This window comes from Colobus angolensis, unplaced genomic scaffold (genome assembly GCF_000951035.1).
Source record: "Colobus angolensis palliatus isolate OR3802 unplaced genomic scaffold, Cang.pa_1.0 Scaffold23, whole genome shotgun sequence".
NCBI lineage: Eukaryota > Metazoa > Chordata > Mammalia > Primates > Cercopithecidae > Colobus > Colobus angolensis.
This window is the reverse complement of record NW_012115488.1, coordinates 14,594,479-14,620,303: the sequence shown is the minus strand read 5'-3', so window position 1 is coordinate 14,620,303 and position 25,825 is coordinate 14,594,479. Positions and strand designations below refer to the sequence as shown.

At 45.9% G+C, this 25,825-nt stretch overlaps 1 protein-coding gene and 1 pseudogene across 4 annotated transcripts; both read left to right on the top strand.

Annotated features, from left to right (window-relative positions):
- The first annotated feature begins 1,024 nt into the window (after positions 1 to 1,024).
- Positions 1,025 to 2,022, top strand: LOC105513423 (annotated as a pseudogene).
- Positions 2,023 to 11,747: 9,725 nt separating this feature from the next.
- GLRX (glutaredoxin (thioltransferase)) lies at positions 11,748 to 20,703 on the top strand. 4 transcript variants are annotated; one of them, XM_011944284.1, is made up of 3 exons: positions 11,748 to 12,297; positions 17,911 to 18,030; positions 20,162 to 20,578. In XM_011944284.1, the coding sequence occupies exons 1-2, from the start codon at positions 12,091 to 12,093 to the stop codon at positions 18,022 to 18,024; spliced, it is 321 nt and encodes a 106-aa protein (XP_011799674.1). In that variant the 5' UTR covers positions 11,748 to 12,090; the 3' UTR covers positions 18,025 to 18,030; positions 20,162 to 20,578. The 4 variants fall into 4 exon arrangements, with proteins under 4 accessions (XP_011799674.1, XP_011799677.1, XP_011799676.1 ...); XM_011944287.1 differs by having other exon boundaries at positions 11,880 to 12,297; positions 19,744 to 20,703; XM_011944286.1 differs by having other exon boundaries at positions 11,880 to 12,297; positions 19,591 to 20,703.
- The last annotated feature ends 5,122 nt before the right edge of the window (positions 20,704 to 25,825 follow it).

Below are 25,825 nucleotides of genomic sequence, written 5' to 3'. Positions count from 1 at the left end.
GCTCTCTCATCTTCTTCTCCTGGCTCCACTCACCTCCTCTGTAGCCAGGAACCCACAGTTGGCTATTTCAGCCATGTGTCCAGAGTCTGGAATCCCTTGTCCCCTTGGGCTTGCACTGTGGCCAGTTAGCTTGCCCATCCTCAGCCTCAGCACCCTCCTTGTCTGTCCCCTCCCCGCCCCCATCCGGGGCACCCTCCAAAGGTGCACCTGTCTTCTCTGAGGTCAGCCCCACTGCCTGGCCCTCTGTCCCCTCCTCCAGTGCTGTTGGTGACTTTGCTCCATCAAGCATCCTCTTTTTCTCTCTCTGTCTCTCTCTCATATTTTCCCCTGTCAACTAGTTGCTTCCTCTACAAAAGGAAAAAATAAAACAAATCTAGTCAAGGTTCCCTTAAATGAAAGATGCTTTTTCTCAACACTGCTATTCCCTCAGGTTATTATTGTATCTCATACCCTTCTGCCACCGTTCTTTAAAGTCTAGTCCAAACTGGTTTCTCCACCTCCCTACATCCCAGTACCTACTTTAAATAAATAAAAAGATTAAACATACAAGTGAAAGTGCATATGGTAAATCGTCAATGAAGAAAGATGGAAAATAAAAACCCCTTCCTCATCTGACTGATGGGGAAATTATTAATTAATTAACAGAGTCATCAGTCCCTTTTTAGAAAAAATACTATATATTGATTTTATATATTGTATTGTGTATATGTATAACATATTATATATATTGTACATATACCCACACCTGCAAATATATATGTAATCTTCTAAATTTTACACATATGGAATCATACGCTGGTCTGACCTTTTTAAAAAAATTTAATAACATATCCTGGTACAAGAATCCAAAAATAGGGGTTGCCCCTCGTGAGAGGATCTGAACTGATGAGGAATGAGGTAAAAGAGCAACTTGCTGGAGGCGGCGGCGAGGCAGTCACTGGGCCAGGGTCCTGGGCCGCCGCGCTGTGCTCTCTGACAACTCCTCACAGCTCTGCTCCAGGGTCCCGTGCAGGCAGCACGGGACATGGCGAACTCGGGCTGCAGGGACGTCCCGGGCCCGGATGAGGACAGTTTTCTGTACTTCGCCTATGCCAGCAACCTGCTGACAAGAGTATCCACCTCCGAAACCCCTCAGCGGCGTTCTTTTGTGTGGCCCGCCTGCAGATCGAGACCATCCAGGCCAACATGGTGAAACTCCGTCTCTACTACAAATACAAAACTTAGCTGGGCGAGGTGGCGCACACCTGTAATCCCAGTTACCCAGGAGGCTGAGGCAGGAGAACGGCTTGAATTCGGAAGGCAGAGCTTGCAGTGAGCCGAGATTGCGCCACGGCACTCCAGCCTGGCGACAGAGCAAGACTCCGTCTCAAAAAAAAAAAAAAGAAGGAAAATATGTTGTAATAGAAGTTAAAGTTTCAACTCAAGAAGAAAGAGAACTAACCTGTCAAAGTTATCTGATGACAAATTACGAAAGTGCTCCTCTGTCTTCACAGTATAAAAAGATTATTTGCATGGGTGCAAAAAAAAATGGTTTGCCACTGGAGTTTCAAGAGAAGTTAAAAGCAATAGAATCAAATGACTATACAGGAAAGGTCTCGGAAGAAATTGAAAACATCATCAAAAAGGGGGAAACACAAACTCTTTAGAACATAAAGGAATATATCTAAGGATATTCTGTGTGCTAATATAAAATATTTTTAACACTTGAGAACAGAGATCTGGGGGATCTCCATGTTTGATTCATTTTCAACAGTGTTCTGAAGGAATATCTCACTTGGGTGACTCCTTGTTTTCAGACTATAAAAATAAACTGGGTTAGGAGTTAGACAATTTAAAAGAGGGATATGGGACCCTGAAATGTATGACAAATGGATGTGAGTTACCCTTCTGTAAACACTGAAAGCTCTTCTCTTGACTTGATCTTAAGTGTCTCCTTGCTTTGGTAAAGAATAGATATGTAGCTCGCTTGATGATGGTGCTGGTGAATTGCTCTGCTCTGTCTGAGATTTGCAAAACTCAGATTAATGAGAGTGATCTGCAGATAATTGATAATAACGTTTTGAAAACTGGTAAGATGGTATACTGTTTTTAGAGGAATAAACATGTTTGTGGTTTTTTAAAAAAGAGCAACTTGCTTTGCACTGTATACTCTTGTGTATTATTAGGATTTTATACTATGTTTATATGTTGCCTATTTAATAAGTCACTTAAAGTGATTTATATATCTTGAATATCTTTCCATATTAGCATGTACAGACAGAACTCATGATTTTGTGGATATGGGCAGACTATCTCTGGAAAGATACAGAAGGAATGAGGAAAAGCCTCCTGAGGAATGCCTTGCAGACTGACCCCAGGTCAGGTCTACTTCCTGCATACCTTTCGTGCTGGCTTTTGGTTGCTTGTTATCATGTATAAATATTACATAAAATAGGCTTCAAAAGAACTAGTTATATAGATGTACCATGATTTGTATAATTAGTTCCCTATTCATGGATATTTAGGCCATTCTCAAGTTGTAAAGTTATTATTATCATCATTATTACAAACAGCGTCACAGGGAGAATCCTGTACATGCATCTGTAATACCATGGTGATGTTTCTTCTGTCCCTGTCCCAGACCCCTTTCCTCTGTTGTTAGCTGTACGCAGATCTCGTGATGGCACTTTCTGACTACTCATACTTGAATCTGACGAGTTTTCCTTTGCAGGTGGTCTGGTGGGGAAGGCCAGGGTCAGGTTCCACTTTCTGGAATGCTCTCATGACCCAGGATGTAGGTAAGAGACTCCTTTAGGCAGAGGGCAGGCAGGTGGAAGGCTGTGTGCATCCCAGTGTCTCTTCTGTCTCCTGCCAACCGGATAGGCCAATTGTAGCATGCAACTTGTCTGGAAGTATCCTCATTTATCCTCACTTCCTCTGCCCCTCAGGACCAAACCGAGTGCAGAGTAGCTCCCATCACCCCTGTACCCACTCCTTCTGGGACAAATAATAGATTTGAGTTTTGCACCTCAGTGTGAACGTGTTGCCTTAAAGAGATAAATTTGGTTGATTTTTTCTGAGCTATAAGGGTCCTGTCTCCATTTTTTCATCCTCCCTGTTCCCTCTCACTGCTTTGGCATGCCTTCTGCCTATTTTGTAATATTTAGATGTGATAACAAGCAAACAAAAACCAGCACAAAAGATATGCAGGAAGTATATCTGGCCTGCAGTCAGTCTGCAAGTCATTCTTCAAGAGGCATATCCTCATTTCTTCTCTATCCTTCCAGAGATAGTCTGCCCATATCCACATATATAGAGCTGTGGGAAACTAACCTAAAATGTGGGAGGGGGGTTTTAACTGATCACAACTTACAACAGTGCTCTGTCCAATCTCCCATCCCTATGAGGGAGGCAGAAAATGAAGGGGTCTCATAGCTTTCTTCTTGCTTTTAGCTGTTAAAAATTCTAGTCTAATCTAGTCTAAAATTATGAGCATATCTACTCAAACCACCCACCCCCATCATGACCTGGGAGCACCTGCAGTGGGCAAGCGGCATATCTGTCTTTTACTCCTGTCCCCTCACTTTTCCTCTTGGAGTAGAGAGGGATGAGTCATGATCAGGTTCAATGACAGCTTCTGCCCATCCTTTATCAAAGTTGGGGACTAGGAGAGGCAATGGGGAGGGAGGGTAACTGTCTCCTTACTGAACTTCCTGCGTTATGGTTCTTTCTCTGTGAATGCTCATGGCCTCACTGACCAACACTAACCATCTGAATATCTGGCACCCTAAAACAGGCTCTTTGAGGCTAGCAGGTAAGTTCTTCAGAGAGGCTCTCTCACACACATGGCTTCCCCAATGTGGCGGATCCAGCTGCAGGTTGACCTCTTCCAGCCCCTTCAACCTCTACCTCTGTGTACACCCCACAGCCTTTTATGTTTGGGTCTCCTTGCCCAGTGACAGGAAACAAGGCAACTCAAGACTGTCACCTTCCATGGTGTCCACTTGCCCATGGGAGACTCACATGTCCCTTTCAAGCCAGACTCTGCCATTCCTCCCAAGGCTCTTTGCCCCTGCTTAGCAGGAACAGGGCAGATCAATGCATCAACTATACCTAAGCAGCTGACCAACTGGTAAATGAGGCACCAGCCTCCTCTGCTTGCAAGTAAACTCCAATCTTTAATAATGTTTCTCTTGGGGCCCATTTCATGTGACTTGCAGCAGGGCGTGGTGGGAAAGGAAAAACTCCAACACTGGTTACTAGGCCAACTAGGGTGGGAAGATGGCGAGTGTGTGCTGATAGCTGCAAGGTCAGTTGTTTCATCTTTAAGAAAGCCCTGGAAAGGAATTCTGGCCTGTTGTTTTTGGTTTTCTATACAAGGTGCATTATTTATCCTTCATAGTCCTCAGCTTTGTCCTTCCAATTCTACTCTAATGAACAAGAAAGTCCCGCTCGATATACCATTTTTTTAAACATAAATGGTAGCTAGCATACTGATGTCACTGTGCTGCATCTTAATAACATATCTTAATAACATCTTAATCAATATCTTAATAACATCTTAGAGATATGTTATTTCGTATCAACCGACTTAATTCTGCCTCTTAAAAAACATTTTAAAGTATTTCATTATGTTGATATATTTCTAATTAGTGCCCCTTTAAGGAGTATTTAAGTTGAACACTTGTCAATGTTTTATTTATTTTACACCAAAAAGATATCCAGTTCATAGATTGTTTGGGGGTTGAATGTGTATAGACAAAAAGAATTATCCAGATAAAAGTTAGACTAGGAATAAGATGATAACAGGAATGTCTCATTTTAGTTGTGGGGTGAGTTTAGGACAGGCCTAGTTAAGCACTGCTGAGCCTCTATCAGCTGTGTGGAGTAAGCCTAGCTTAGGAAGGAGCTGGTGCTCAGACAGGCCACCAGCTGGTAGAAACATCACAAATAGATTTCAGACAGAAATGTGCTCAGGTGTGTTTTCAGAAAAGCCTTGCAATGTGAATTTCAATTCACTTCTGTTTGGGACCACTCTTTTTATTTCTCACAAGGAAGGCTGTGATTCTATCTCATATGATGTTTTGCACACAGGTGCTGCTTCTCCCTGATCCTGGATCTGAGATCCTGAATGACACTATGACATGTTCCCTCTTACTTGAAAGTTGTGTGTGCCTTGGGTACAGGCACACAGTTTCCCTGAGGAGTGGGCTCCTGCTCCATGGGGGACACTCAGCATTCTTTTCATAGATGTGAATTCCTGCCTGTTCCATGGAGGGGCTCAAGGGGAGTCTGGACAAGTGCCCAGTGGGAAAATGCCATGGCATGGAGACAAGCTCATGAGGGGGTTAGAGTAGATGGTCTTCGGGACCCCTTTCAGGCTTGTGTTATCCTTCCTTTAAGACCTTGGAATTTGCTCAGTAGAGCAGCAGAGAGAGCATCTGCTTTGACCCAACACCTGAGCTTGAATCCCACATCTGCCTCTTCCTTGCTGGGAAGCCCGGGACAAAGCCTCCTAACCTTCCTCTGTCTGTTTTCTTACCTGCAAATGGCAGATACTGATACCTACGGTAATGGGATATTTATTTGTTAAATAAATAGCATTTCGATAACCTCATTGAAAAACATTTAGGCCTGGAGTAGATAAAACCTTCTTCTCAACAGCACAAGCCCCAGCTTTTATTTCAGCGTTTTCAGTTTTGTCTGTCTAAGCAAGATAAAGTTCCCATTGGTGGCTCACTGGTTCTAAGAAGTTTGTGCTAGGAGTTGGCAATGAACGCAGTTGGTTGCCTACCCCACAACCATTTTTCTCTTCTTCCTTCTTAGGGAATTCCTGTTTGTTAAGGAATCTACTTCTCCCCATCAGAGCTCTCCCTTAGAAGTCAAACCATTTCCAATTCAGCAATGGGCCTCATTTTCTCCAAAAGTGGTGGTCACTCCAGTCCTTTTGCTACTCTCTGGGTCAGGAATTAGCCTGTGATGCAATTTAGCCAATAACACAAGGTGAGGTTTCCTGTGGGAAAACTTTAGAATAACACTTTCCCATTTCCTCTGGACATGGTTGTTTGCAGAGACGGGGCAACAAGAGAGACTTTCCAAATGTATGGCAGAGCCTGTAGGGAGGCAGCCTGTAGTCCTGACCTTGGTTGAACTTCAAGTCCCTCAAGTTAGGAAGACTTTCCTTATTCTTCCAGTCAGTTTGGGATCCAAAATATCAACTTTTCAAAGTTGCTGCGATGATTAGAGATCATGCATATAAAGCTCTTAGCACTGAGCCCAGCACACAGTAGGTACATAGTAAATGGTAGCTGTCAGTGTTACTGAGTTCAGTATCACACAGCCCCACATAGAGGTAGAAGGCAAGGAAACATCTGGCCAGAGAGACTGCAGTTAGAGCCAGAGTCAGTGACCCCTGCAGTCAAATCTGGAGAGGGCCAGAGAGAGCTTTCTAAAGAATTAGACTCTGAAAACAAGGCACGGCCCCAAACCAGAACCTTCATTGTCTGAGGTTGAAAAGGGCGGCTGGTACTAAGGCTGTCTCACCTGAGCCTCCACAGCAGCATGCCTAGGAGGCCACGTGGGCAGCCATGCTTAGTGTAGCAGCCTTGAGGGCAGCTGGAGCAATGGCAGCCCACCACCCCCTGAACCACCCCTTTGTACCACTTCAAGCCTTGTGGAAGCCAAGACTGGGGGTGAACACAGAGGGACCCTGAAAGTTTTGCCAGCTCCAAAGCATTCCTGTCACTCATTACAGCCTTTCTGTGATCAAACTGCATTTAGGTACTCACTGTGTGACTTGGGAGATGTGACACCGTCACTAATACATCAAACATTTGACTACAAATCTATCCAAGTGTAAAGTATACCTGTTCCAGCTCCTTGATGCCTGTGTGTAAAGTCCTCCCTCTGCAATGTGGTAAAATTCCCTTGTTCTCTGCCTGCTCTCCAGTTGTCTCTCTCTCCTCTCCCCACTCAAAGCCCAATGCTCTATTCATGTTCAATGTTGAGCACTGTTTATGTTGTTCTTCTTCTTCCTACTCCCTCTGCCTGAAATGCCCTTCCCTTCCTTGTACACTCACAAGCTTCTTCTTATCCCTCAAGATTCAGCCTGGCTCTCCTTTGATATGGGCCCTTTCCCCAGCCAACCTCCAGGTGGGAATGACTACTCGCTTTGGTTAACCTAATATCCATATACATTTCTGTTAACTAGAATACTTTCGAACAGTCCATTTTCCATGTTTATATTGCCCACTAAACTGTAAACTCCTAAGACCTGGGGCTGTATCATGGATGTTTGTGTTTGGCTGAGAGTAGTTGATTAATAAATGTCTGTTGGATGGATGGGATGGATGGATGGATAAGAACCAGTGTGGGCTGTGGTAATGCAGAGATAAAAGTCCTTTCCCTGCCCTCAAGGAACTCACTATAGATCACAGAAAATTAATACAAAGGAACAATGACATGTGATGAGTCAGGGCGCAGTATGACATGTGAGCTCCATGGAGGGGCACCCATCCCATGGGGGAAAGAGGTGTGTGTTTTGGGGTACTTCTTAGAGGTGCTAACACACCATCCTGATCTGGATCCCTTTGGGCCAGCAGGAGTCAGCCACACAGAAACAAGAGGAAGGGCACCCTGGGCACAGGGAGCAACAGGTCCCAAGTGTGAGTGGCAGCAGTGAGGAAGTGGCTCAGAGTCCACACATTTGGAGCAAAGGAGAAATTGTTGCAGAACTTTCCCCTTAGTTCAGGTAAAACTGGGCTCTTGTTACACGACCAGGAAAGATTGGGCTTGTGGACACATAGAAAGTTGAGGAAAATGGAGTTTATTGGATAAAAAGGAAAAAGGAAAAATAACTCTCAGCAAAGCAAGAGAGAGTCCTGATAGCAGGTTTCCCAGGTCACAGATTGAGTTCCAGGTCAGCACACAGGAACAGGAGAGGCCAGGCTCCTCCTTGCTGCAAACGGTGCAAACTTCCCAAGGTTCCACTCCATCTTTCAAGTGCACAGGTGGACATTATTCAGAAAGAATCAGTCGGGAAAGGGCAGGCCTCATCCGGGACCAGCTGTCCAGTGTTTTGTCTTTGTTTCCGGTATTTTTTGAGACAGACTTTTGCTCTTGTAGCCCAGGCCAGAGTGCAATGGCAAGATCTCGGGTCACTGCAACCTCTGCCTCCTGGGTTGAAGCGTTTCTCCTTCCTCAGCCTCCCAAGTAGCTGGGATTACAGGCACCCGCCACAACGCCCAGCTAATTTTTTTGTATTTTTAGTAGAGATGGGGTTTCACCATGTTGGCCAGGCTGGTCTTTAACTCCTGACCTCAGGTGATCCACCTGCCTCGGCCTCCCAAAGTGCTAGGACAGCAATCCAGTTTTTCAGCCTCAGATTGTTTTAGACTTGGAGGCAGGGTTTTACCACGGACCATTGGCTGCCTCCTGTCTCTAAAATGTTGGGGTGAGGCTGGGATATGGTGAACAGGGCAGCGAGGACCCATCACAGGGCCACATCCCCACAAGGAAATCTGGATTTTGTCCTGGGGAAACATGGACTAGTTTTTTGTTTGTTTGTTTTTTGAGATGGAGTCTTGCTCTGTCGCCCAGTGTGGTGGCACGATCTCGGCTCACTGCAACCTCTGCCTCCCGGGTTCAAGAGATTCTTCTGCCTCAGCCTCCCGAAGAGCTGGGACTACAGGTGCACACCACCACACCCAGCTAACTTTTGTACTTTTAGTAAAGATGGGGTTTCACCATATTGGCCAGACTGGTCTCAAACTCCTGACCTCGTGATCCGCCCACCTTGGCCTCCCAAAGTGTTGGGATTACAAGCATGAGCCACCGCGCCCAGCCCATGGACTAGTTTTAAGATGGAACAAGATAGGGTGTGTATTTTTAAAGATTGCCCCAGCAGCAGTGTGGAGCAGGCAGCAAGGCAAGGGTGGAAGTGCTACAAGAGGGAGTGAAGAACTAATGAGGGCTGGACCAATGGGAGCAGCAGGTGTTCAGACCAGGGAGGCACTCAGGGGGTAGACTTGGTAGGGTTTGGCCACTGTGCATAAGTAAAAGCAGAGGGTAGCACAGATGCCTGCCAGGTTTCCGCCCTGGCCAAAAAGGTACATGAAGGTGCATGCAGGCTCACTGAGCAGTTATGGAGGAAAGAGGGTGGTTTCAGGGGAGATTCAGTTTTGGTTCCCTAGAGGCTGAGAGGCTTAAGGAATCAGTAGGCAATGAGATAGCCATCCCTGAAGCTTAGGAGAGAGGTCCAGATAAAGAAAAATATGTGATGCTCATAAGTAAAATGCTGACAGCTGGAGCCATGTGTGGAGCTACAACCTCTCAAGGAATGGGTGTATACACAGCGGGAAGATCAAGCCCCAAGATAGACCATATGTGTAGGCAAAATTCTTAACAAAGAGACTGAGACAATATCCAGATAGAGCAAAAAGATCACGCTGCAATGGGCATTGGGAAGAGGAGAACTTCCAGGGGCCTGCAGGGATCTCCAAGGTCAAACCCTGCACAGTGAATAAGGAAAAAACCTAAAGAATGTTCATTTGTGGCCACATTTTTTGCAGCCCTCATCAGCCTGTGAGTACAAATGAAGTCACATTAAGAGTAACCACACATATTTCACTAGCTTGTTGCCAACCATCTGCACAGCAGGACTGATTTTCCCCTAAAAAATGCCCTCACTTCCCGCCCTCCAAGGTGTATTTTCTGGGAGTGCTTGGGGGTGTCTCACACAAGCCGAAGGAGAGTCCACATGTGTTAGTCCACGCACACACCCTCTTTCCATCTACAGCACTTGAGGCATCTGCAGCCCCCATGGGGGCTTCCCATTGAGATGCCCTGAGGTCCATGCTGGGTTTCAGCTCCTGCTATGCAATGCAGCAGAGGCTTCTATGCTCGTCATTTTTCACTGAGTTGAAGCCACAGCATTTTCTGAGAAATGGAGAGGATACACCCTCTTTGCCATCTCTTTGTCACCCATGTTCCACATGATGCCTCAAAAAAAAAAAAAAATGCCTTCTTTAGTTTGTGCCTTATGTCCTAAGGCTTCAGACACCAGGCAGTCCCTGGGACTGAGTGAGAGGCAGACAATAGTCTCCCTGGACCCCAGCCTCTACCCCAGTTTTGGGGCAGGTGACTAATTGCAAAAGGTCAGGATACCTAGCTAAATGGTTATTTGGCAACATAGAGGCCATGATTGGTGTCGCCCAACAATTCAGCAGAATGGTTGACAAGGTCAGATTGCAACAAAACGAGAGAATGGAGGTGAGAAAGGTACAGACAGTAAATTTCATGAAAGGGCAGAGGCAGGAAAGCAGGAAATGGAGAGTGGTGGTGGTGGTGGTGGTGGTGTTGGCTTTTAACTTGAACACAGTGGCAGACTGAGGAAGAGGCAGCAGGAAGGGAGGAGCCAACCACAGATGGGAGAAGAGAAAGGCTCTGAGTGAGTAGCAGGTGCAAGTCGTGCAGAAAAACCTCAGGCTGAGGGAATCTAAGGCAGCAGCCCTGAGGACCCTGAAAGAGACCCTGGACCTCCTGGCGGGGGTCTCTGGAAGGAGCCTGGCCACAGGGTTCGGAGGTAAAAGACTGAAAAAAGAGAGGAGAGTCAGACTCTGTGGCGGAGCCTCCTCTGGAGGGAAGTGGGAAGTCCGGGGCCCTGACCGCGCCGAGGGGCCTGCCAGCCCCATCCTTTTCTCTGGACAGAGCTGTCACTTAGCTCCCCCTCCGTGACTCAGAATCTGACTTTCATTTTGCTATTTTAATTTTATTAACGATGAGAGTCACAGTAAAAAGCTGCTTCCGGGAGTGGATTTTCTTCCCTTCCCTTGATCACAGTTTGCTTGGGATTCCTTGCACGTGGCAGTGGCGGTGTCCAGCTGCGGCCTTGGCCCTGCCTCTTTGAAGATACTCCAGTTTCACCGTAAAGCTAGCTTCCTGGGGAAAGGATGATTCACGTTTAAAGGGCATGGTTTTTCCATGATTTGTTTATTTAAGCTACCATACGCTAGAGGGGGCCGGAACTAGACCCAAGAGTAGAAGACTGCGCTCCGCGGGATAAGGAGAACGGGCACCCTGGCGAAGAGCGGAAGATTTCCTACTGGTGCAACTCGTGTCTTAATAACACTTGAAGTGAATGTGCTGTCTGAGTGACAACACTACTTCCCCTCACAAACAGTAAAAGCAGAGTCACAAACAGAAGGTCAACCAGAAAAAAAAGATTCTCATTTCATCTGTAGTTTTGTATCAGGGATTGTGTTGGAATTTGACTCCATATTAAACTGCTATTCAAGGGTTACCAATTCAAGTGGTTATGGGGTGAAGCCGGTGTCTCAGGCATGGGCCTGTCGTTGTTACCTGTGGCAAACCAAAGCCACTACTTGCCCTATACAAAGGGGACATCAGCTGTCAGCCCCAGCAGCTTGCACTAAAAGATGCAAGCTCTGTATTGCCCGATCTGACTTTTCAGAGAGAAATTGTAAGTCCACATTGTTTTGTGAGACGTCCAGATTTTTAAATACTGAGAATGAATTCCATTAAAAAGATCACAACAACAAACACCCACCATACAGTCCAAGCAAAACGCTCTGACAGCGACCTTCATAAGGAGTGCAAAGTCACTGTTTCAATTTCACTTCCTCTAAAGAGATTTCAAAGTGTTCTGTTTCTTAAGTGATTCTGTTTGCATTTTAAAATACAACTGTATCTCCGAGAGGTAAAACAAGAATTTGCTCTAAGAAGTCACTGCCTCCTCAGCCCCTTTGTGAGTAAGCAATGTATGCTTCCCCAGAGGTGACTAAATTCTGATCATTGCCGATGGGCAGGCACTCCCCAAATGTCCAGGGACAACAAAGATACCCAGAGTGTCTTTCATAGCTACCAACGATTAAATAGCAAGTATTGCATTCCTAGGCATTGCTAACTAGTGAAGTATACCAGATGGAAATGTCTTTGAAGCTGTCCCTTTAAAACTCGAGCAAGCTACCAGGCAAACTCCGCCTCCAGGGAGGTTCCTTATTAAATAAGAGCCAACTGGCTGGGTCGGGGCTCAATACCCCAAGCAATTTCTGCAACTGAAGATTCTTCCCGGGCAGACCGCAGCCCATCGGCATGGCTCAAGAGTTTGTGAACGGCAAAATCCAGCCTGGGAAGGTGGTTGTGTTCATCAAGCCCACCTGCCCATACTGCAGGAGGGCCCAAGAGATCCTCAGTCAATTGCCTATCAAACAAGGGCTTCTGGAATTTGTCGATATCACAGCCACCAACCACACTGACGAGATTCAAGATTATTTGCAACAGCTCACGGGAGCAAGAACGGTGAGTTTCATTTTAAACGGCTAGGGAAAGTCTCCCGGATTGCCTTTTCTTGTCAGAGCTGTGCGTTTCTTTAGGATAAGGCTGCGGCTCTGTCCTTCAAGGCGTCCAGAGGGCTGTGCGGGGCGGGGGGTGTGGGGGAGGGCGCCTTAGCGAGGATCTCGGTCACTTGAATGAGCGGCGGCACTGCAGTCAAAGGTCCTCTCACAGCCGAAGAGAGAGTACAGCTGATGTCTGCTGTGCGACAGGGTAAGTGGGCCCAGCAGCTTGCCGGGGAGTCCCCGGGGAATTATCTAGAGTCTTTGTTTTAAGCACTGCCAAAATGACAGTTTTCAGCTGGCAGGGCTGGAGGTGGAAGCTGGGGTGGAGGGCTGGGTGTGATGTGTTGGTTATTTAACATGAGAGTCATGTTCTTCATTCTCTTCTCCAGGCTTTCTTTTTCTAATTTGCTCATTCTTCCTTATTTTATTCCTCTCACTGGAAAAATCTAATGTACCATTATCTGCCCCTTGTTCTAAATTAATTATGGATGTTTCCAGGCCCCACATTGTAGGGAATCATAGCCTGGAGTTCTGGCCTGGCTCTCATAATGGCTGGCTGTGTGATCCTGGGCAAGTCACCACTCCTGTAGTCCTCAAAGATCCCAGCTGCAAGACCAGATTAGGTGACCTCAAAGTCTCATTTGCTATGAATAGGCTGTGGGACCCTCTGAAAATTGCTCTCCTCCATCTGAAAGACTTCCCTGTCTTTAGCATCCTTGGCTTTGCATCCTGGGCTTCAGGAGGGATGCCAACCACATCACCTGTATCAGTTCTGCTGCGAGGTGGGATGAGAAATGTCCCACCAGCTCAGCTAAGTTCCCTTTTGGGAGCACAGTGTTGGGCCAAGCACATTTGCTATTTTAGTTTTAGTTTGACTTACAAGGTTGTTACTGGGTTCTGAGTGTAAAACATTGGAGGTTGTTTCTCGCCTTCTCTCTAATAAGAAGTCAGCATTTTGGTACAGAGGGGGCTTAGTGTGTTACCCTACTGCTGTGTGCTGAGGTCCTGGAGTATACACAATGACGAGAGAGGCTATTGCTGCCTACTGGGACCACCAGCTGCATAGGATGCCAGGCCCTGAGAGGTGTAAAGGGCAGTGCAAACACTACTACTGGCCCCACTGTGGCTGCCACCCTGAGGACCATTTAGCCATTTGTTCCCAAATTTGCTGCACATTAGGATCACCTAGAGAGCTTGTAAAACAATCCCTATGCCCAAATTATGCCCCTCAATAACTAAATCACAATGTCAGAGGTGGGAGCCAAGCCTCCTGCGTTCTCCTCCCTCAGCCTCCTGGGTTCTCCTCCCTCAGCCTCCCAAGTAGCTGGGATTACAACCGCACGCCACCACGCCCAGCTAATGTTTGTATTTTTAGTAGAGATGGGGTTTCACCATGTTGGCCAGGCTGGTCTCGAACTCCTGATCTCAGGTGATCCACCCACCTCAGCCTCCCAAAGTGCAAGCGTGAGCCACCACACCTGGCCGACAATTGCTTTTTCATTTCTTTGTAGAACAACAATATTTCTTGCAGTGATCTTTTAAGGTTTTTTTTTAAGAGACAGAGTCTTGCTCTGTCACCCAGGCTGGAGTACAGGGGTGCAATGATAGCTGACTGCAGCCTCGAACTCCTGGGCTGAAGTGACCCTCCCACCTCAGTCTCCCGTGGCTGGGACTACAGGCGCGAGCCATCGTATCCAGCTAATTTTTTAAGGTTTTTGTACAGATGAGGGTCTTGTTATGTTGCCCAGGCTGGTCTTGAACTCCTGGCCTCCAGTTATCCTCCCACCTTGGCCTCCCAAACTGCTGGGATTACAGACATGATCCACCTCAACAAGCCTGTTTTTCATTTTTAGAAAAATGTTTTTCACAGATTCTTGAATTCTGAATGCATTCCTCCTAGGGGAAGAACAAATCTGTTAAAGCTGCATGTTTGATCGCCAACATGTAAGTGTTTGTATTCAAAGGGTCTGAAAGCTCCTGTGGGTTTTTTGCTTGTTTGTTTGTTTTTTTGAGACAGAGTCTAGCTCTGTCCCCCAGGCTGGAGTGCAGTGGCGAGATCTCGGCTCACTGCAAGCTCCGTGTCCCGGGTTCACGCCATTCTCTTGCCTCAGCCTCCTGAGTAGCTGGGAATACAGGCGCCCGCCACCACGCCCAGCTAATTTTTTGTATGTTTAGTAGAGACGGGGTTTTCACTGTGTTAGCCAGGATAGTCTCGATCTCCTGACCTTGTGATCCACCCACCTCAGCCTCCCAAAGTGCTGGGATTACAGGTGTGAGCCACAGCACCCGGCCTGAACCTGCGGTCTTAATTATTCTGTAAAGTAGCTGTATCTAGTAGGTAATCAGCAGGACATGATTATGGAAAGTTAGTGCCTTCAATCAAGCCATGTACTTGGTAAAACCTGTTTTTGTTTTGCTATAGTCACAGCTCCTAAATTAGTGCCTTCATTTATTTCTCCTCTAATGCACTTTTCTTTACATAGATCTGAGTGTCTGACCTATGTCATTTCCCTTCTCTCTGAAGAACTTCTTTGGGCATTTCTTGCAAGGTGATTCCATTGGTAACACATTCCCTCAAGTTTTGTTTATTTTAGAAAGTATTTCTCCTTCACATTTGAATGATGATTTTACTGCATGCAACAAATATTTTTAAGCACTTACTATGTACCAGGCACTTTCATGGACAGTGGGGGAAAAATTCTGCCTTTTCTGTCATGAAAAAAAACCTTCTGCCTTTGTTGAACCTATATTTTAGTGGGGGAGACAAACAAATACAATAATAAAACAGTATGTTGAGAGGTGGTAAGTGGCACGTGCTATGAGGAAAACTAGAAAAGGTAGGGAAGAAGCAGCAGGGTCCAGTTTTAAATGGAGCCATTGCGTCTCACTGAGAAGGGAACATTCGAGCAGATATCTATAGGAGCTGAGGGAGATGGGCATACACAATTTACAGGAAGCGTGAATGCAAAGGTCCCGGGGTAGATGTTTGCCTGGCAGGTTTGTGGAATAGTAAGGAGGCCGGTATGGTTGCAGCACTGTGAGCCAGTAGGAGAGTTAGTGGAGGTGAGGTCTGAGAGCTAATGGGAGCTTGGAAGAACTGTAACTGGTACTCGGTGTGAGATGAGATGCCCTTGGTGGGTGCTGAGCAGATGAGTCACTTGATCTGACCCCATTTTGAAAGGGCCACACTGGGCCGGGCACGGTGGCTCACGCCCGTAATCCCAGCACTTCGGGAGGCCAAGGCGGGCGGATCATGAAATCAGGAGATCGAGACCATCCTGGCTAATACGGTGAAACCCCATCTCTATAAAAATACAAAAAATTAGCTGGGTGTGGTGGCAGGTGCCTGTAGTCCCAGCTACTCGGGAGGCTGAGGCAGGAGAATGGTGTGAACCCAGGAGGCGGAGCTTGCAGTGAGCCAAGATCTCGCCACTGCACTCCAGCCTGGGCAACAGAGCGAGACTCTGCCTCAAAAAAGAAAGGGCCACTCTGGCAGCTGTGGGGAAAAGAGACAGTAGGGCAAGAGTGAAGGTTGAAGCTGGGAGACATTGGGAGGCTATAGCCGTTATTCAGGTGACAAATGAAGGTGGTTTGTACCAGGGAGGAAGCTGAGGAGTGTTGAGAAATTGCTTTTGAGTAGTTGCATTTGTGTAACCCTAGCTAGTGTGCAGGAGATGCTGCCTGGCTGAGGCTGGGGGAACCTACTCCAGGACAGTAAGAACCACAGGATTACTAAACTCATTCTGGGGCGGCAGTTCTTTCCTCTCCTTGACAGTAGTGGACTCTTAAGTTCCTCTAAGGAGGAGGCTGGGACAGGACGGGACAGGATGGGCGGGGAGGCAGCACAGGCTAGTTCCTCTTCTTTGCTCAGCTTTGTCAACAGTACTTGCTTCGGTTTCACTGCCACAGCCCCCCATGCCATCCTGTACAGCCTGCCGTTCATCTCGCATTAGGGGTACCATTCACTGATACGATTTAAGGCAGTTTTGCAGTTGTCCAGACTAGAGGATGGGTGTGCGGGTAAAGGAGCCTTTCGCTTCTTTGCCAGACACTGAGCGCAAAACTCCACGCTGGGGGCAGCCTGGTCACATTTCAGGGTCGTCTCTGGGGGGCAGCTCCAGGGCTGTGGGTTTTCGAAGCCTCAGTTATCCTGTGAGAGCACAGGAAATAGCCATGGAAATGTGCAAGATTTGTTTCTAATTTTTAGATTTTATTTTTAATGCCTACCTTCACTCAGATCCCCTTTTAAATAAAAGTGCTGTAAGAACTTACCCATAATAATTAAGCCCCTTTTCTCATCTTTCTCACTTTTTGGACAATTTGCTCCAATTGCTGTGCTTTCTGAGGAAAGCCCAAAGCTTTGAAAAATAGTCTCACTGCTTTCTGCCTCCACCTCTCCCTTCCCTCCAGTGCGTTCCTGGTACTCGGGGAAAGGCCCGCTGGCTCTGATGACATGGTGACTTCCATGGGGCTTGTTTCTTCACTGCCAGGCAGCCTTGGTGGAACACCCTTGGCCTGGAAATTCAGCCATGTTGAGGTGTTTCCTCCTCCCTCGCGATTCTAAAAGCCCTCTGGAATTCTGTAATGTGTCTGCTCCTAGCAGCAGGGAGGAAGCATGGAACTAGAGAGAAGCCTATTCAGCAGGTGTCATGACTGTGGCTTGGCATGGGTGACGCACCCACGTCTGGGGTGACTTAACCATCTTATGGTGGACCAGTGATTAAAGGAGACTCAAATACCACCCCTGGTACACCCTCCTGGTTGAGGACAGAGCTTACCTGTGTTGTGTTGTTTTGTTTGTTTTGCTCTGTCACACAGGTGTAAGTGCAATGGCACCGTCACAGCTTACTGCAGCCTTGACCTCCCAGGCCAAAGCGATCCTCCCACTTCAGCTTCCTGAGTAGCTGGGACTACAGGCATGCACCGCCATGCCTGGCTAATTTTTGTATTTTTTGTAGAGACGGGGGTCTCACTATGTTACCTAGGCTGGTCTTGAACTCTTGGGCTCAAGTGACCCTCCCACCTCAGCCTCACAAAAGTAGTAGGATTACAGTCAAGAGCCACTGTAACTGGCCCTCACCTGTGTTTTAACAACACAGAGAGATGATTGTATTTAATAAACCATAGACCTGAAAAATCAGAGACCTAATGCAAATACTTTTCCAGCTGTATTTAGAAATGAATTCCTTCCTTGCTGATTGTTGTGACCCAGTTTACAATCTTAGGTGTGGTCCCTGATGCAGAGAAAATAGAGTTCAATCTAGGTAGTCTGACTGCAGCCAATCAGAATTCTCCTGAAACATGTTTCCGTAGAGTGAAATTTTAAAATCCCTTTGACAAGTTGGACAAGCTCATGCATAGCACACTCAACTTGAAAACTCTTCTGGCTTAAAAACATTCTTGGGTTTATCATGTTACCCCTTATAACAGTAAGGAAGTCCTGTCCTATAAGCATATACATGAGGAGGTTGTAAAGTGATTTTAAAAATTTGGAATCATGGGAAATATTTAGTGGCAGGATATGTTCTTTCTAGTCTAGTAATGTAGTAATGTCCTGGGTTGTGTGCTTTTTTAGGTTCCTCGAGTCTTTATCGGTAAAGATTGTATAGGCGGATGCAGTGATCTAGTCTCTATGCAACAGAGTGGGGAACTGCTGACGCGGCTAAAGCAGATTGGAGCTCTGCAGTAACCACAGGTGAGTGGCAGGTAGGGGCTAGGCCAGGAACATGGGACACCGTGGAATTCTTCTGTCATGGTTTGTTATACTGTAGGACAGCATTCTGGCTGGGGAAAAATGATTTGGGGTGAGTTGAGGAATGGTGATGTTAATTACTTAACGAATTTCACACTTTACAAAGAGATTGTGTCAATGGGAGAAATTCTTTCACTCCACCTTCATTTAACAAATATTTATTGAGCATGTGCCAGATGCATGAGAATATAATGATGCATAAAATGATAACCTGGAACTTATATTCCAGAGAGGTAGACAGATCTAAAACAAGCAAATCCTGAAATAGAATAGAATAATGTGATAGAATATGTCAGGGGGTGGGGAGAAAATCGAGCTAACATGGTAAGGGAGGGCCTTTCTCAGGAAGGGTTGAGCTGAGACCTGATTGACAAGGAGACTGCTAAGCAGAGATGAAGCAGAAGAGCTTTTCAGGCAGAGGGAATAGCAAGTACAAAGACTCTGAGGTGGCAACAGGTAAGGGATGTTCATGGAACAGAAAGAAAGCATGAATAGAGTAAATGAAGTGCAGTAAGAAGGAAGAATAGCGAGAAAGGTGAGCAGGGGCCAGAGCACCCAGGCCGTGGTAAACAATTTGAATTTATTCAAAATGCGACGTGAAACTGAGGTCATTTTGGCTTTACCTGTGTTCATCTGGCAGATCAACTCTATTTAGTTGGCTTCCCAAAAGCCAAAACAAAGTTTTCTAAAATCAGTAACCTAAAGGAGATCTTTGGCTCTGTGGAAAACCACGGGGCGATGAACATTTTAGAAAGAAACCATGGTGGTTTTGGAGTCTGAGCTCCTCCCTCCCCCAGTTCCCCAGCACAGCTAGCGCTAGCCAGCTCCCAAACAGGCCATTTCAGAGACCTGTACACAGAGAGACATAAGGGCTGCTTTAGTTGAGGGAGAAATGAATGGTTCTTTAACCAAAATGTTCTTAGAGGGGTATCTATTGCCTGCTAATTAATAACTCATCTCTTGGGCAATGAGTATATATAATTTGTGATGGTTACTCAACATAGCAACAGAAGGGGGAAAAAGGTCTGAAAAAATACAACTGATTTCCCTGAAATGAAATAGTCAATGCTATAAATCTTCTAATCGTCATTCTACAATATCATCACAGCAGGTGCACCCTATGTCTGTCTGAGTTCACTTCCTAGCCTTACCACTGATACTAAAAGCACTCAAACCCAATTAATGGTGGTACCAAATGTTTCCTATTCTGGGACATGTTTAGCAATTTAGGCTTAGATTAAGAATGGGAGAAGATGGGAAATGTCATTTCTCAAACTGCTTCTATTTTGGTGTGGGCATTAGAGTCCCCCGTATTCAGAAAGTCTCCTTACTTGCATTTGGCCTTTTCCTTCAGTGTTCTATGCTGTCAGTATTTTACCGGCAGCTGCATCTCAAGGCCATCTGCAACACAGTGTGTTGAAATGGCAGGTGTAAGTGTTCTGGTAATGAGAGAAAGGAAGGATTTTGCCTTACAAGGAGATCCCATTCTTTCTTTCCTGGCAGAGCAGGCCCCCCATGCTGACATCTGTCCCCAAGAGCTGGATGAAATTGCAAATGATGACAGCACTTCCTGGTGGATGAATTTGGGGGCACAAACAGCTTTTTTCCTCTTTTGGCTACGTATTTAAAAGTGAATCAACTTGCTCTTAACCACAGGGCCAAGAAGGTTGACAGGCCATCTTGGTTTTCTTCTGGATGCGCTCTTTGGTTTTCAGAAGACTGTGACAAGTTCTGGCCCAGGATTCGCTCACTGACCCTCAACTGTTCTCTTTGGCACACGTTTCTTACTGTTCTCCACGTGTCGGCATGTCTCTACCTCTAAGCCAGTGTTTTTCAACTATGTTTATCCAGACTCCTTCTCCACAATGATGAATCCATAGTTGGTTATCTGCTGCTGTCCATTAGCTGAAATCATTTTGCTGCTTGACTTTATGGAGTTTGTATTACAAAATCAGTGGGTATTTTGAATGTGTTCTTTCAAACTACATGCATCTCTCCACTCAACCCCACCCCATCCCATCCCACCTTGAAAATCACTGCTCCGAACCAGTGTTCTCCATCTTGTCCTCCATAGATCTCATAGGAAATGTTCAGCAATTCTGTGAAAGGTCACAGGACCCAATTGGAGAAATCATATAAAAAGCATAGTTGGTCTTGGTGTCACATGGATCAGAGGCACAAGTGCAGAGGCTGCGGTCATGCGGAACACTCTGTTATTTAAGATGGCTATCCAGATAATCCTGAACACTGTGTATTTATTTGATTTAGACTACCAGCAAAGATTAAAGCACAAAATGTAAAACATCTGAGAAAACTACAGCCCCCTACACCAAGAGTGTATCTGTGAAAGAGCCCCCACATTTTGAAAACTTAAGAATCCCTTATGAAGTTTGCCTGTTCTAGAATTGTAAGATTGTTAATTTCCTTCTTCAGTCTCTAGTGACAACACTTAATTTCTTTTCTAATAAAAAAAATACCTGTAGATGATTCAGTGATTTTTGTCCAATTCGTTTCCATGTTCTCAATACATTAAGGAATGTTAGGCGAAATATACTAACTTAACACTGTGTTTATGTTTGGCCATGCCAATATAAATAAAGACATGTGCTGCTGTCACTCATTGGGTACAAATGGTTGATATAATTTTGAAATTTCATATTGAAATAAATGCCAGCTCCAGCTTACTGAATAATGCTTAGGGTTTAATAACAGTCTTTTTTCATTTCATATTCCTTTTTGCCATTTCCCACTTAAGGCCCTTGCACTTCTTGCTTCTTTCTTTTATGGGCCCTAACCACTCCCTTCAACCAGGATCGCTACGGATGATTGTTCAGGTTACACACTGCACAATATGAATGCCACCCCTCCCCTCCCCCGCCAGAGGTTACAGTGCCTGATCCACTCTGGACCACTTCCCTGCACTTTCACACTTCTTTGTCCATGCTCATTGTGTTTCTTTCTCCTGAGATGCTTTTCTTCTCCTTTGTTTTACTTTGAAACTCCTCCTTGTTCAAGACCTGATTTACAGACTGTTCCCCTATATTTTCTCTCTCCTCTCATGGCCTTTTGACTGAAAATCATCATTTCCTCTTCTGGAATTCAAAAACACTGCCTATAGATACCGTACAGCTGTCATCAGGCTACGCTGTAGTTAATCATCTGTATTGGTTTCTTGCCAAATTCAGAAGTACCCGAAGGCAACTGGGCACAGTGGCTCATGCCTGTAATCCCAGCACTTTGAGAGGCCCAGGCAGGTGGATCACGAGGTTGGGAGTTCGAGACCAGCCTAGCCAATATGGTGAAACCCCATCTCTACTAAAAATACAAAAATTACCTGGGTGTGGTGGCACGTGCCTGTAGTCCTAGCCACTCAGGAGGCTGAGGCAGAAGAATTGCTAGAACCTGGGAGGTGGAGGTTGCAGTGAGCTGAGATCATGCCATTGCACTCCAGCCTGGGTAACAGAGTGAGACTCTGTCTCAAAAAAAAAAAAAGAAGTACCCAATGGCAAGAACCTAGACTTAACTATGGAAACCCAGTTCCCAGCATAGAAGAGCTATTTTATCAAAGCAATGAATGCATATGGTTTAAAAAGCCAATAGTATTAAAAGTCTTTTCTGCTCTAACTGCCTCAAACTCAGGTCCTGATAAAGTACCTTACAGGGCCGTGCGCCCTTCCCCAAGGGTATTCCCTCTCTCCATCCCTCCATAGAGGTAACCACTAGTTCATTTTTGTTGTAATCATTCTGATACTTTATAGTTTTACTCCTTATAATATCTCTAAGCAATACATTTTACTTTTGAAAACCAGTAACACTGACCTAGCTGTGTAAGAAAAAGGTGATATCACAATTAGACAAACAATCCCAAGAACAGGTAAACTGAACACTGACTGAGTTATAGACTGGCTTCAGCATCCCTTGAAAGTTTTCCAGAGCCTCTTCTGGGGAAGCAGAAGTGGTGCTGAGTGAGTCCCTGGAAACACAGCACGCCACGATCAGGGAGGCTATTGTGTGAACCAAGCATGGAGTGTCCCCCAGAAATGTGGTAATGGCAGAGGGCTGCTCTGCATTTTCTGCTTCTAAGCTCAGCATGTCCCTGCCCTCAGCTTTCAGGAGGAGCTCAAAGCACACCCACACCTCTTCAGCTGGCCAGCTGTGTAGCAGGGAGAACAGAAATGTCATCACCACCAGGCAAGCTAAGTACAGACAAGGATCTGCTTCAGGCCCATCTCAGCTTTCTGTCCTCAAGTTAAAAACTGTACAACTACAGAGAACCCTCAACATGGAAAATTACACTGCTCCAGTCTGGACTGCTGCCCTCTGTCCTGAGGCAGACAGGGTTCTCTATCTGGGATCTCCCTTCACTGTCATTCTGGGGATTCCCTTTTTCTCTCCTATGTTGGATCTCCTCTTTCCTTTGACCCACGTGTATGAGTCAGATTACATGCTAGGCTGCTATAACAAAGATATAATGTCTGATAGAAGCTTCTTTATCAAAAAAGTCCAGAGGCAGGCAGGTGGCATTTGCTCCAAAGGGTCATGACTGACCCAGGGGTCATATGTGCCACTTCTGCTCACATCCCATTGGCCAGAACTTAGTGTGATAGCCCCACCAGCTGCAGGGCAGGCTAGGCAGAGGGGCCCCCGCCTGGGAAGCCTCTTGCCCAACTAAAACTCACTAAAACTATACAAAAAGAGGAGATCTATACAAGAAGAAGCAGAGAAGGGCTATGGAAAGAAAATTAGCAAACTGCGTCTTTCTCTTTTTTATTATTTTTCCTCTGAGCCCCAATTTTCTTTCTCTTTTACATCTGAAAGCCTTCCTTAAATGTCTGGAGATGTGACTCTCTGTAAATATTTAAAGAATGAGGCACTAAAAAACTGATTGGAAGACTTGTGTGCATAGGTTAGGCTTGCCAACTGATAGCTTCATCATAGATGGAGTCTTTGTTCAAATCTCACCTTCTCAGCAAGGGCTCCCCCATCCCCCTATCTAACACTCTCCCTTCCATTTTCACTTAGCATTCCCTATCCCTCTTTATCAATATATTTTTTCCTATAGCATTTATCTTTTTTTTTTTTTTTTTGAGATGTGGTCTTACTCTGTCATCCAGGCTGGAGTGCAGTGGCATGATCTTAGCTCACTGCAACCTCTGCCTCCCGGGCTCAACCAATCCTCCGACGCTCAAGTGATTCTCCCACCTCAGCCTCCTGAGTAGATGGGACCACAGACACATACCTCCATGGAAGCTCACCTAATTTTTGTATTTTTGGTAGAGACAGGGTTTCATCTTATTGCCCAGGCTGATCTCGAACTCCTGAGCTCAAGTGATCCACCTGCCTTGGCCTCCCAAAGTGCTAAGATTACAGGTGTGAGCCACCACACCCAGTCTATCTTTTAATATATGGTATGATTTATTTAGTTTACTGTCTCTTCCCTACTAGAATATAAGTGCCTTGAAGTCAGGGATTGGTGTCTATTTACTGCTGTATCTGCAGCATCAAGACTGTTTGGCAGATAGTAGGCTCTTTCTTGAGTGAACAAATTAAAGAATAAATGAACAGGTGTGGATCTGGCTGTCTCATTGGGAGATCCCCCAATTATTGGTTCCTGGACACCTTTTCTTTTGAGCCATTCAGTCTCTCCAGCTTCACAGCTGGGGGTTGCGCCTCATCGTCAGGGTTCTGGCTGCCAAGCAGGGAAAAGGGACTTGGCAGCTCCCTGGCCGGTGTGTGGAGTCTCATGTAACTTCCTGTTTTCTGCCCTGCTCCTTGCTGAGTAATTCTGTGATATGCAAGGACAGAAAGAATGATCTTTCAAAGAGTATGGAGAGACTGGCACTAGGGGCTGGCAAAACAAAACAACACAAAACAAAAACCAAAAATTACCAACCAAAAAATTAACAGCCAAAGCTCTACTCTTTCTGTTTATTGAAGAAAGTAAGTGATCCAATCTCCTGCAAATGTTGTTGATTTTAATAACCACCTTCTCTGCTTCCTCCAGCCTGGCTCTTTGGGCTGGACTCCAGACAGCCATTTCTTCCAATTCAAGGCTGTCCAAAGATGCCCCTTAAGCAGGGAGAAAGAACTGGTAAATTCTTAAACCGATGGTAAATTCTTAAACTGGTGATAAATGGATCTATGTCGCCCAGACCACAGTATTTATATCCCCTGTGAGTATTGTTAGGTCATTATCTTGACCTTTGGTTGCCAGAGAAAGCCATGCTCCCTAATTGACTATACCATAATATTGTAAAGAACTGGGCTCCTGAGATATTTTACTTAGAATTCCTTTCTTATATTAATAGGGGTCTTTTTTTTTTTTTTTTTTTTTGAGACAGAGTCTTACTCTGTCACCCAGGCTGGAATGCAGTGGCATGATCTTGGCTCACTACAACCTCCACCTCCTGGGTTCAAGTGATTATCCTGCCTCAGCCTCCTGAGTAGCTGGAATTACAGGTGCACACCACCACACCTGGCTATTTTGTATTTTTAGTAGAGACAGGATTTCACCATGTTGGCCAGGCTAGTCTCAAACTCCTGACCTCAAGAGATCCACCCACTCAGCCTCCCAAAGTGCTGGGATTACAGGCGTGAGCCACCACACCCGGCCTTAATAGGGGTCTTCTTATTAAATACACCGAATGTTTGAAGGGGCAGAATTTAATCTGGCTCATTAGGGGAAGAGAATTCTGGTCTGGTCCCTTTAAGCACAAGTGATGTTTAAAATGGGTCTATATTTAATGCACAAGTTTATACTTCCTGTCCCCAGGCGACTTTTCTGGTGAGCTGTGCGGAGCTGAAGGTGGGAGAGAGAGGGGTAACTAGGAGAGTCAATGACAGCACAGAACCCGAGGCTCTGGGGTTTTTTACGGGCTCTTTCTGTGCGCTCAACTCCTCCCTCCTAGTTGACTGGGCTCAAGCCTCTGGGGACCTACAGCTGAGCTTTCTCAGAAGCAAGCAGAGATGCTTCCTTCCTATTCTCTTGTGTGCCTTGTGAAACTTAAGACACTTCATATGTAAAATTACAGCTGTTTATGGGGTGGAGATTTTGCACTTCCTCCCATTATTAAGTCATCCTTGAGAACTGAGTGTGGATGATCTTTAACACAGTCTGCCCAGGGTTCTAACCAGATGTGTTAAATGGGGACCAAAGGACCCACTCTGGGAATGGAGGACCAGCAACTCCTGGGAAGACAGAATTAAAGAGCTCAGCTGGAACCTGTGGCCATGGGGGCTGTCCCCCGACATCTAGAATGCGACCCTTGTGTAGAACTGACTCTGGGTGCCTTTATCCAGCCCCCTGCATAGAAGATCTCCTTTAGCCTCACCAAAACAGTCACTGTATGATTAAAAAATGCAAGGGGTGGCAGGGACGGTTGCCCCCAGAAAGGGGACAGTGTGGACATCTCCAGACAGGTAAACCACAGGAAAACCAAGGAGCTCTAGGTCTCCTCCCCATCCAGGAAGCCTTTAGCGGGCAGCACAAGGGAGGGGCGGCCACACCTTAGGTTATTTTTGAGTCAGTTTCCCCACCCCTGTGTGAAGGTGTGGCCCAATGGCAGATAGACTATCCTTAATCTAACCAGAGGACTCCTCCTCCTCCAAGTGAGAAAAGGAGCAAAGGATGCAAAGCGCGCCTTCAACACTCCCTGAGCTGGAAGAAGAAAAATCCCTCCTCCTTTATAGGAATTTGATAAGTGAGGGATAAGTGATCCCCACTAAGCCGCATGAGCTC

Bases quoted from the DNA above. Each gene is read 5' to 3' on its own strand.
- GLRX (XM_011944287.1), top strand. From the start codon at position 12,091: ATGGCTCAAGAGTTTGTGAACGGCAAAATCCAGCCTGGGAAGGTGGTT. The intron at 12,298-17,910 runs GTGAGTTTCATT...GTGCTTTTTTAG, and splicing joins AGCTCACGGGAGCAAGAACG to GTTCCTCGAGTCTTTATCGG.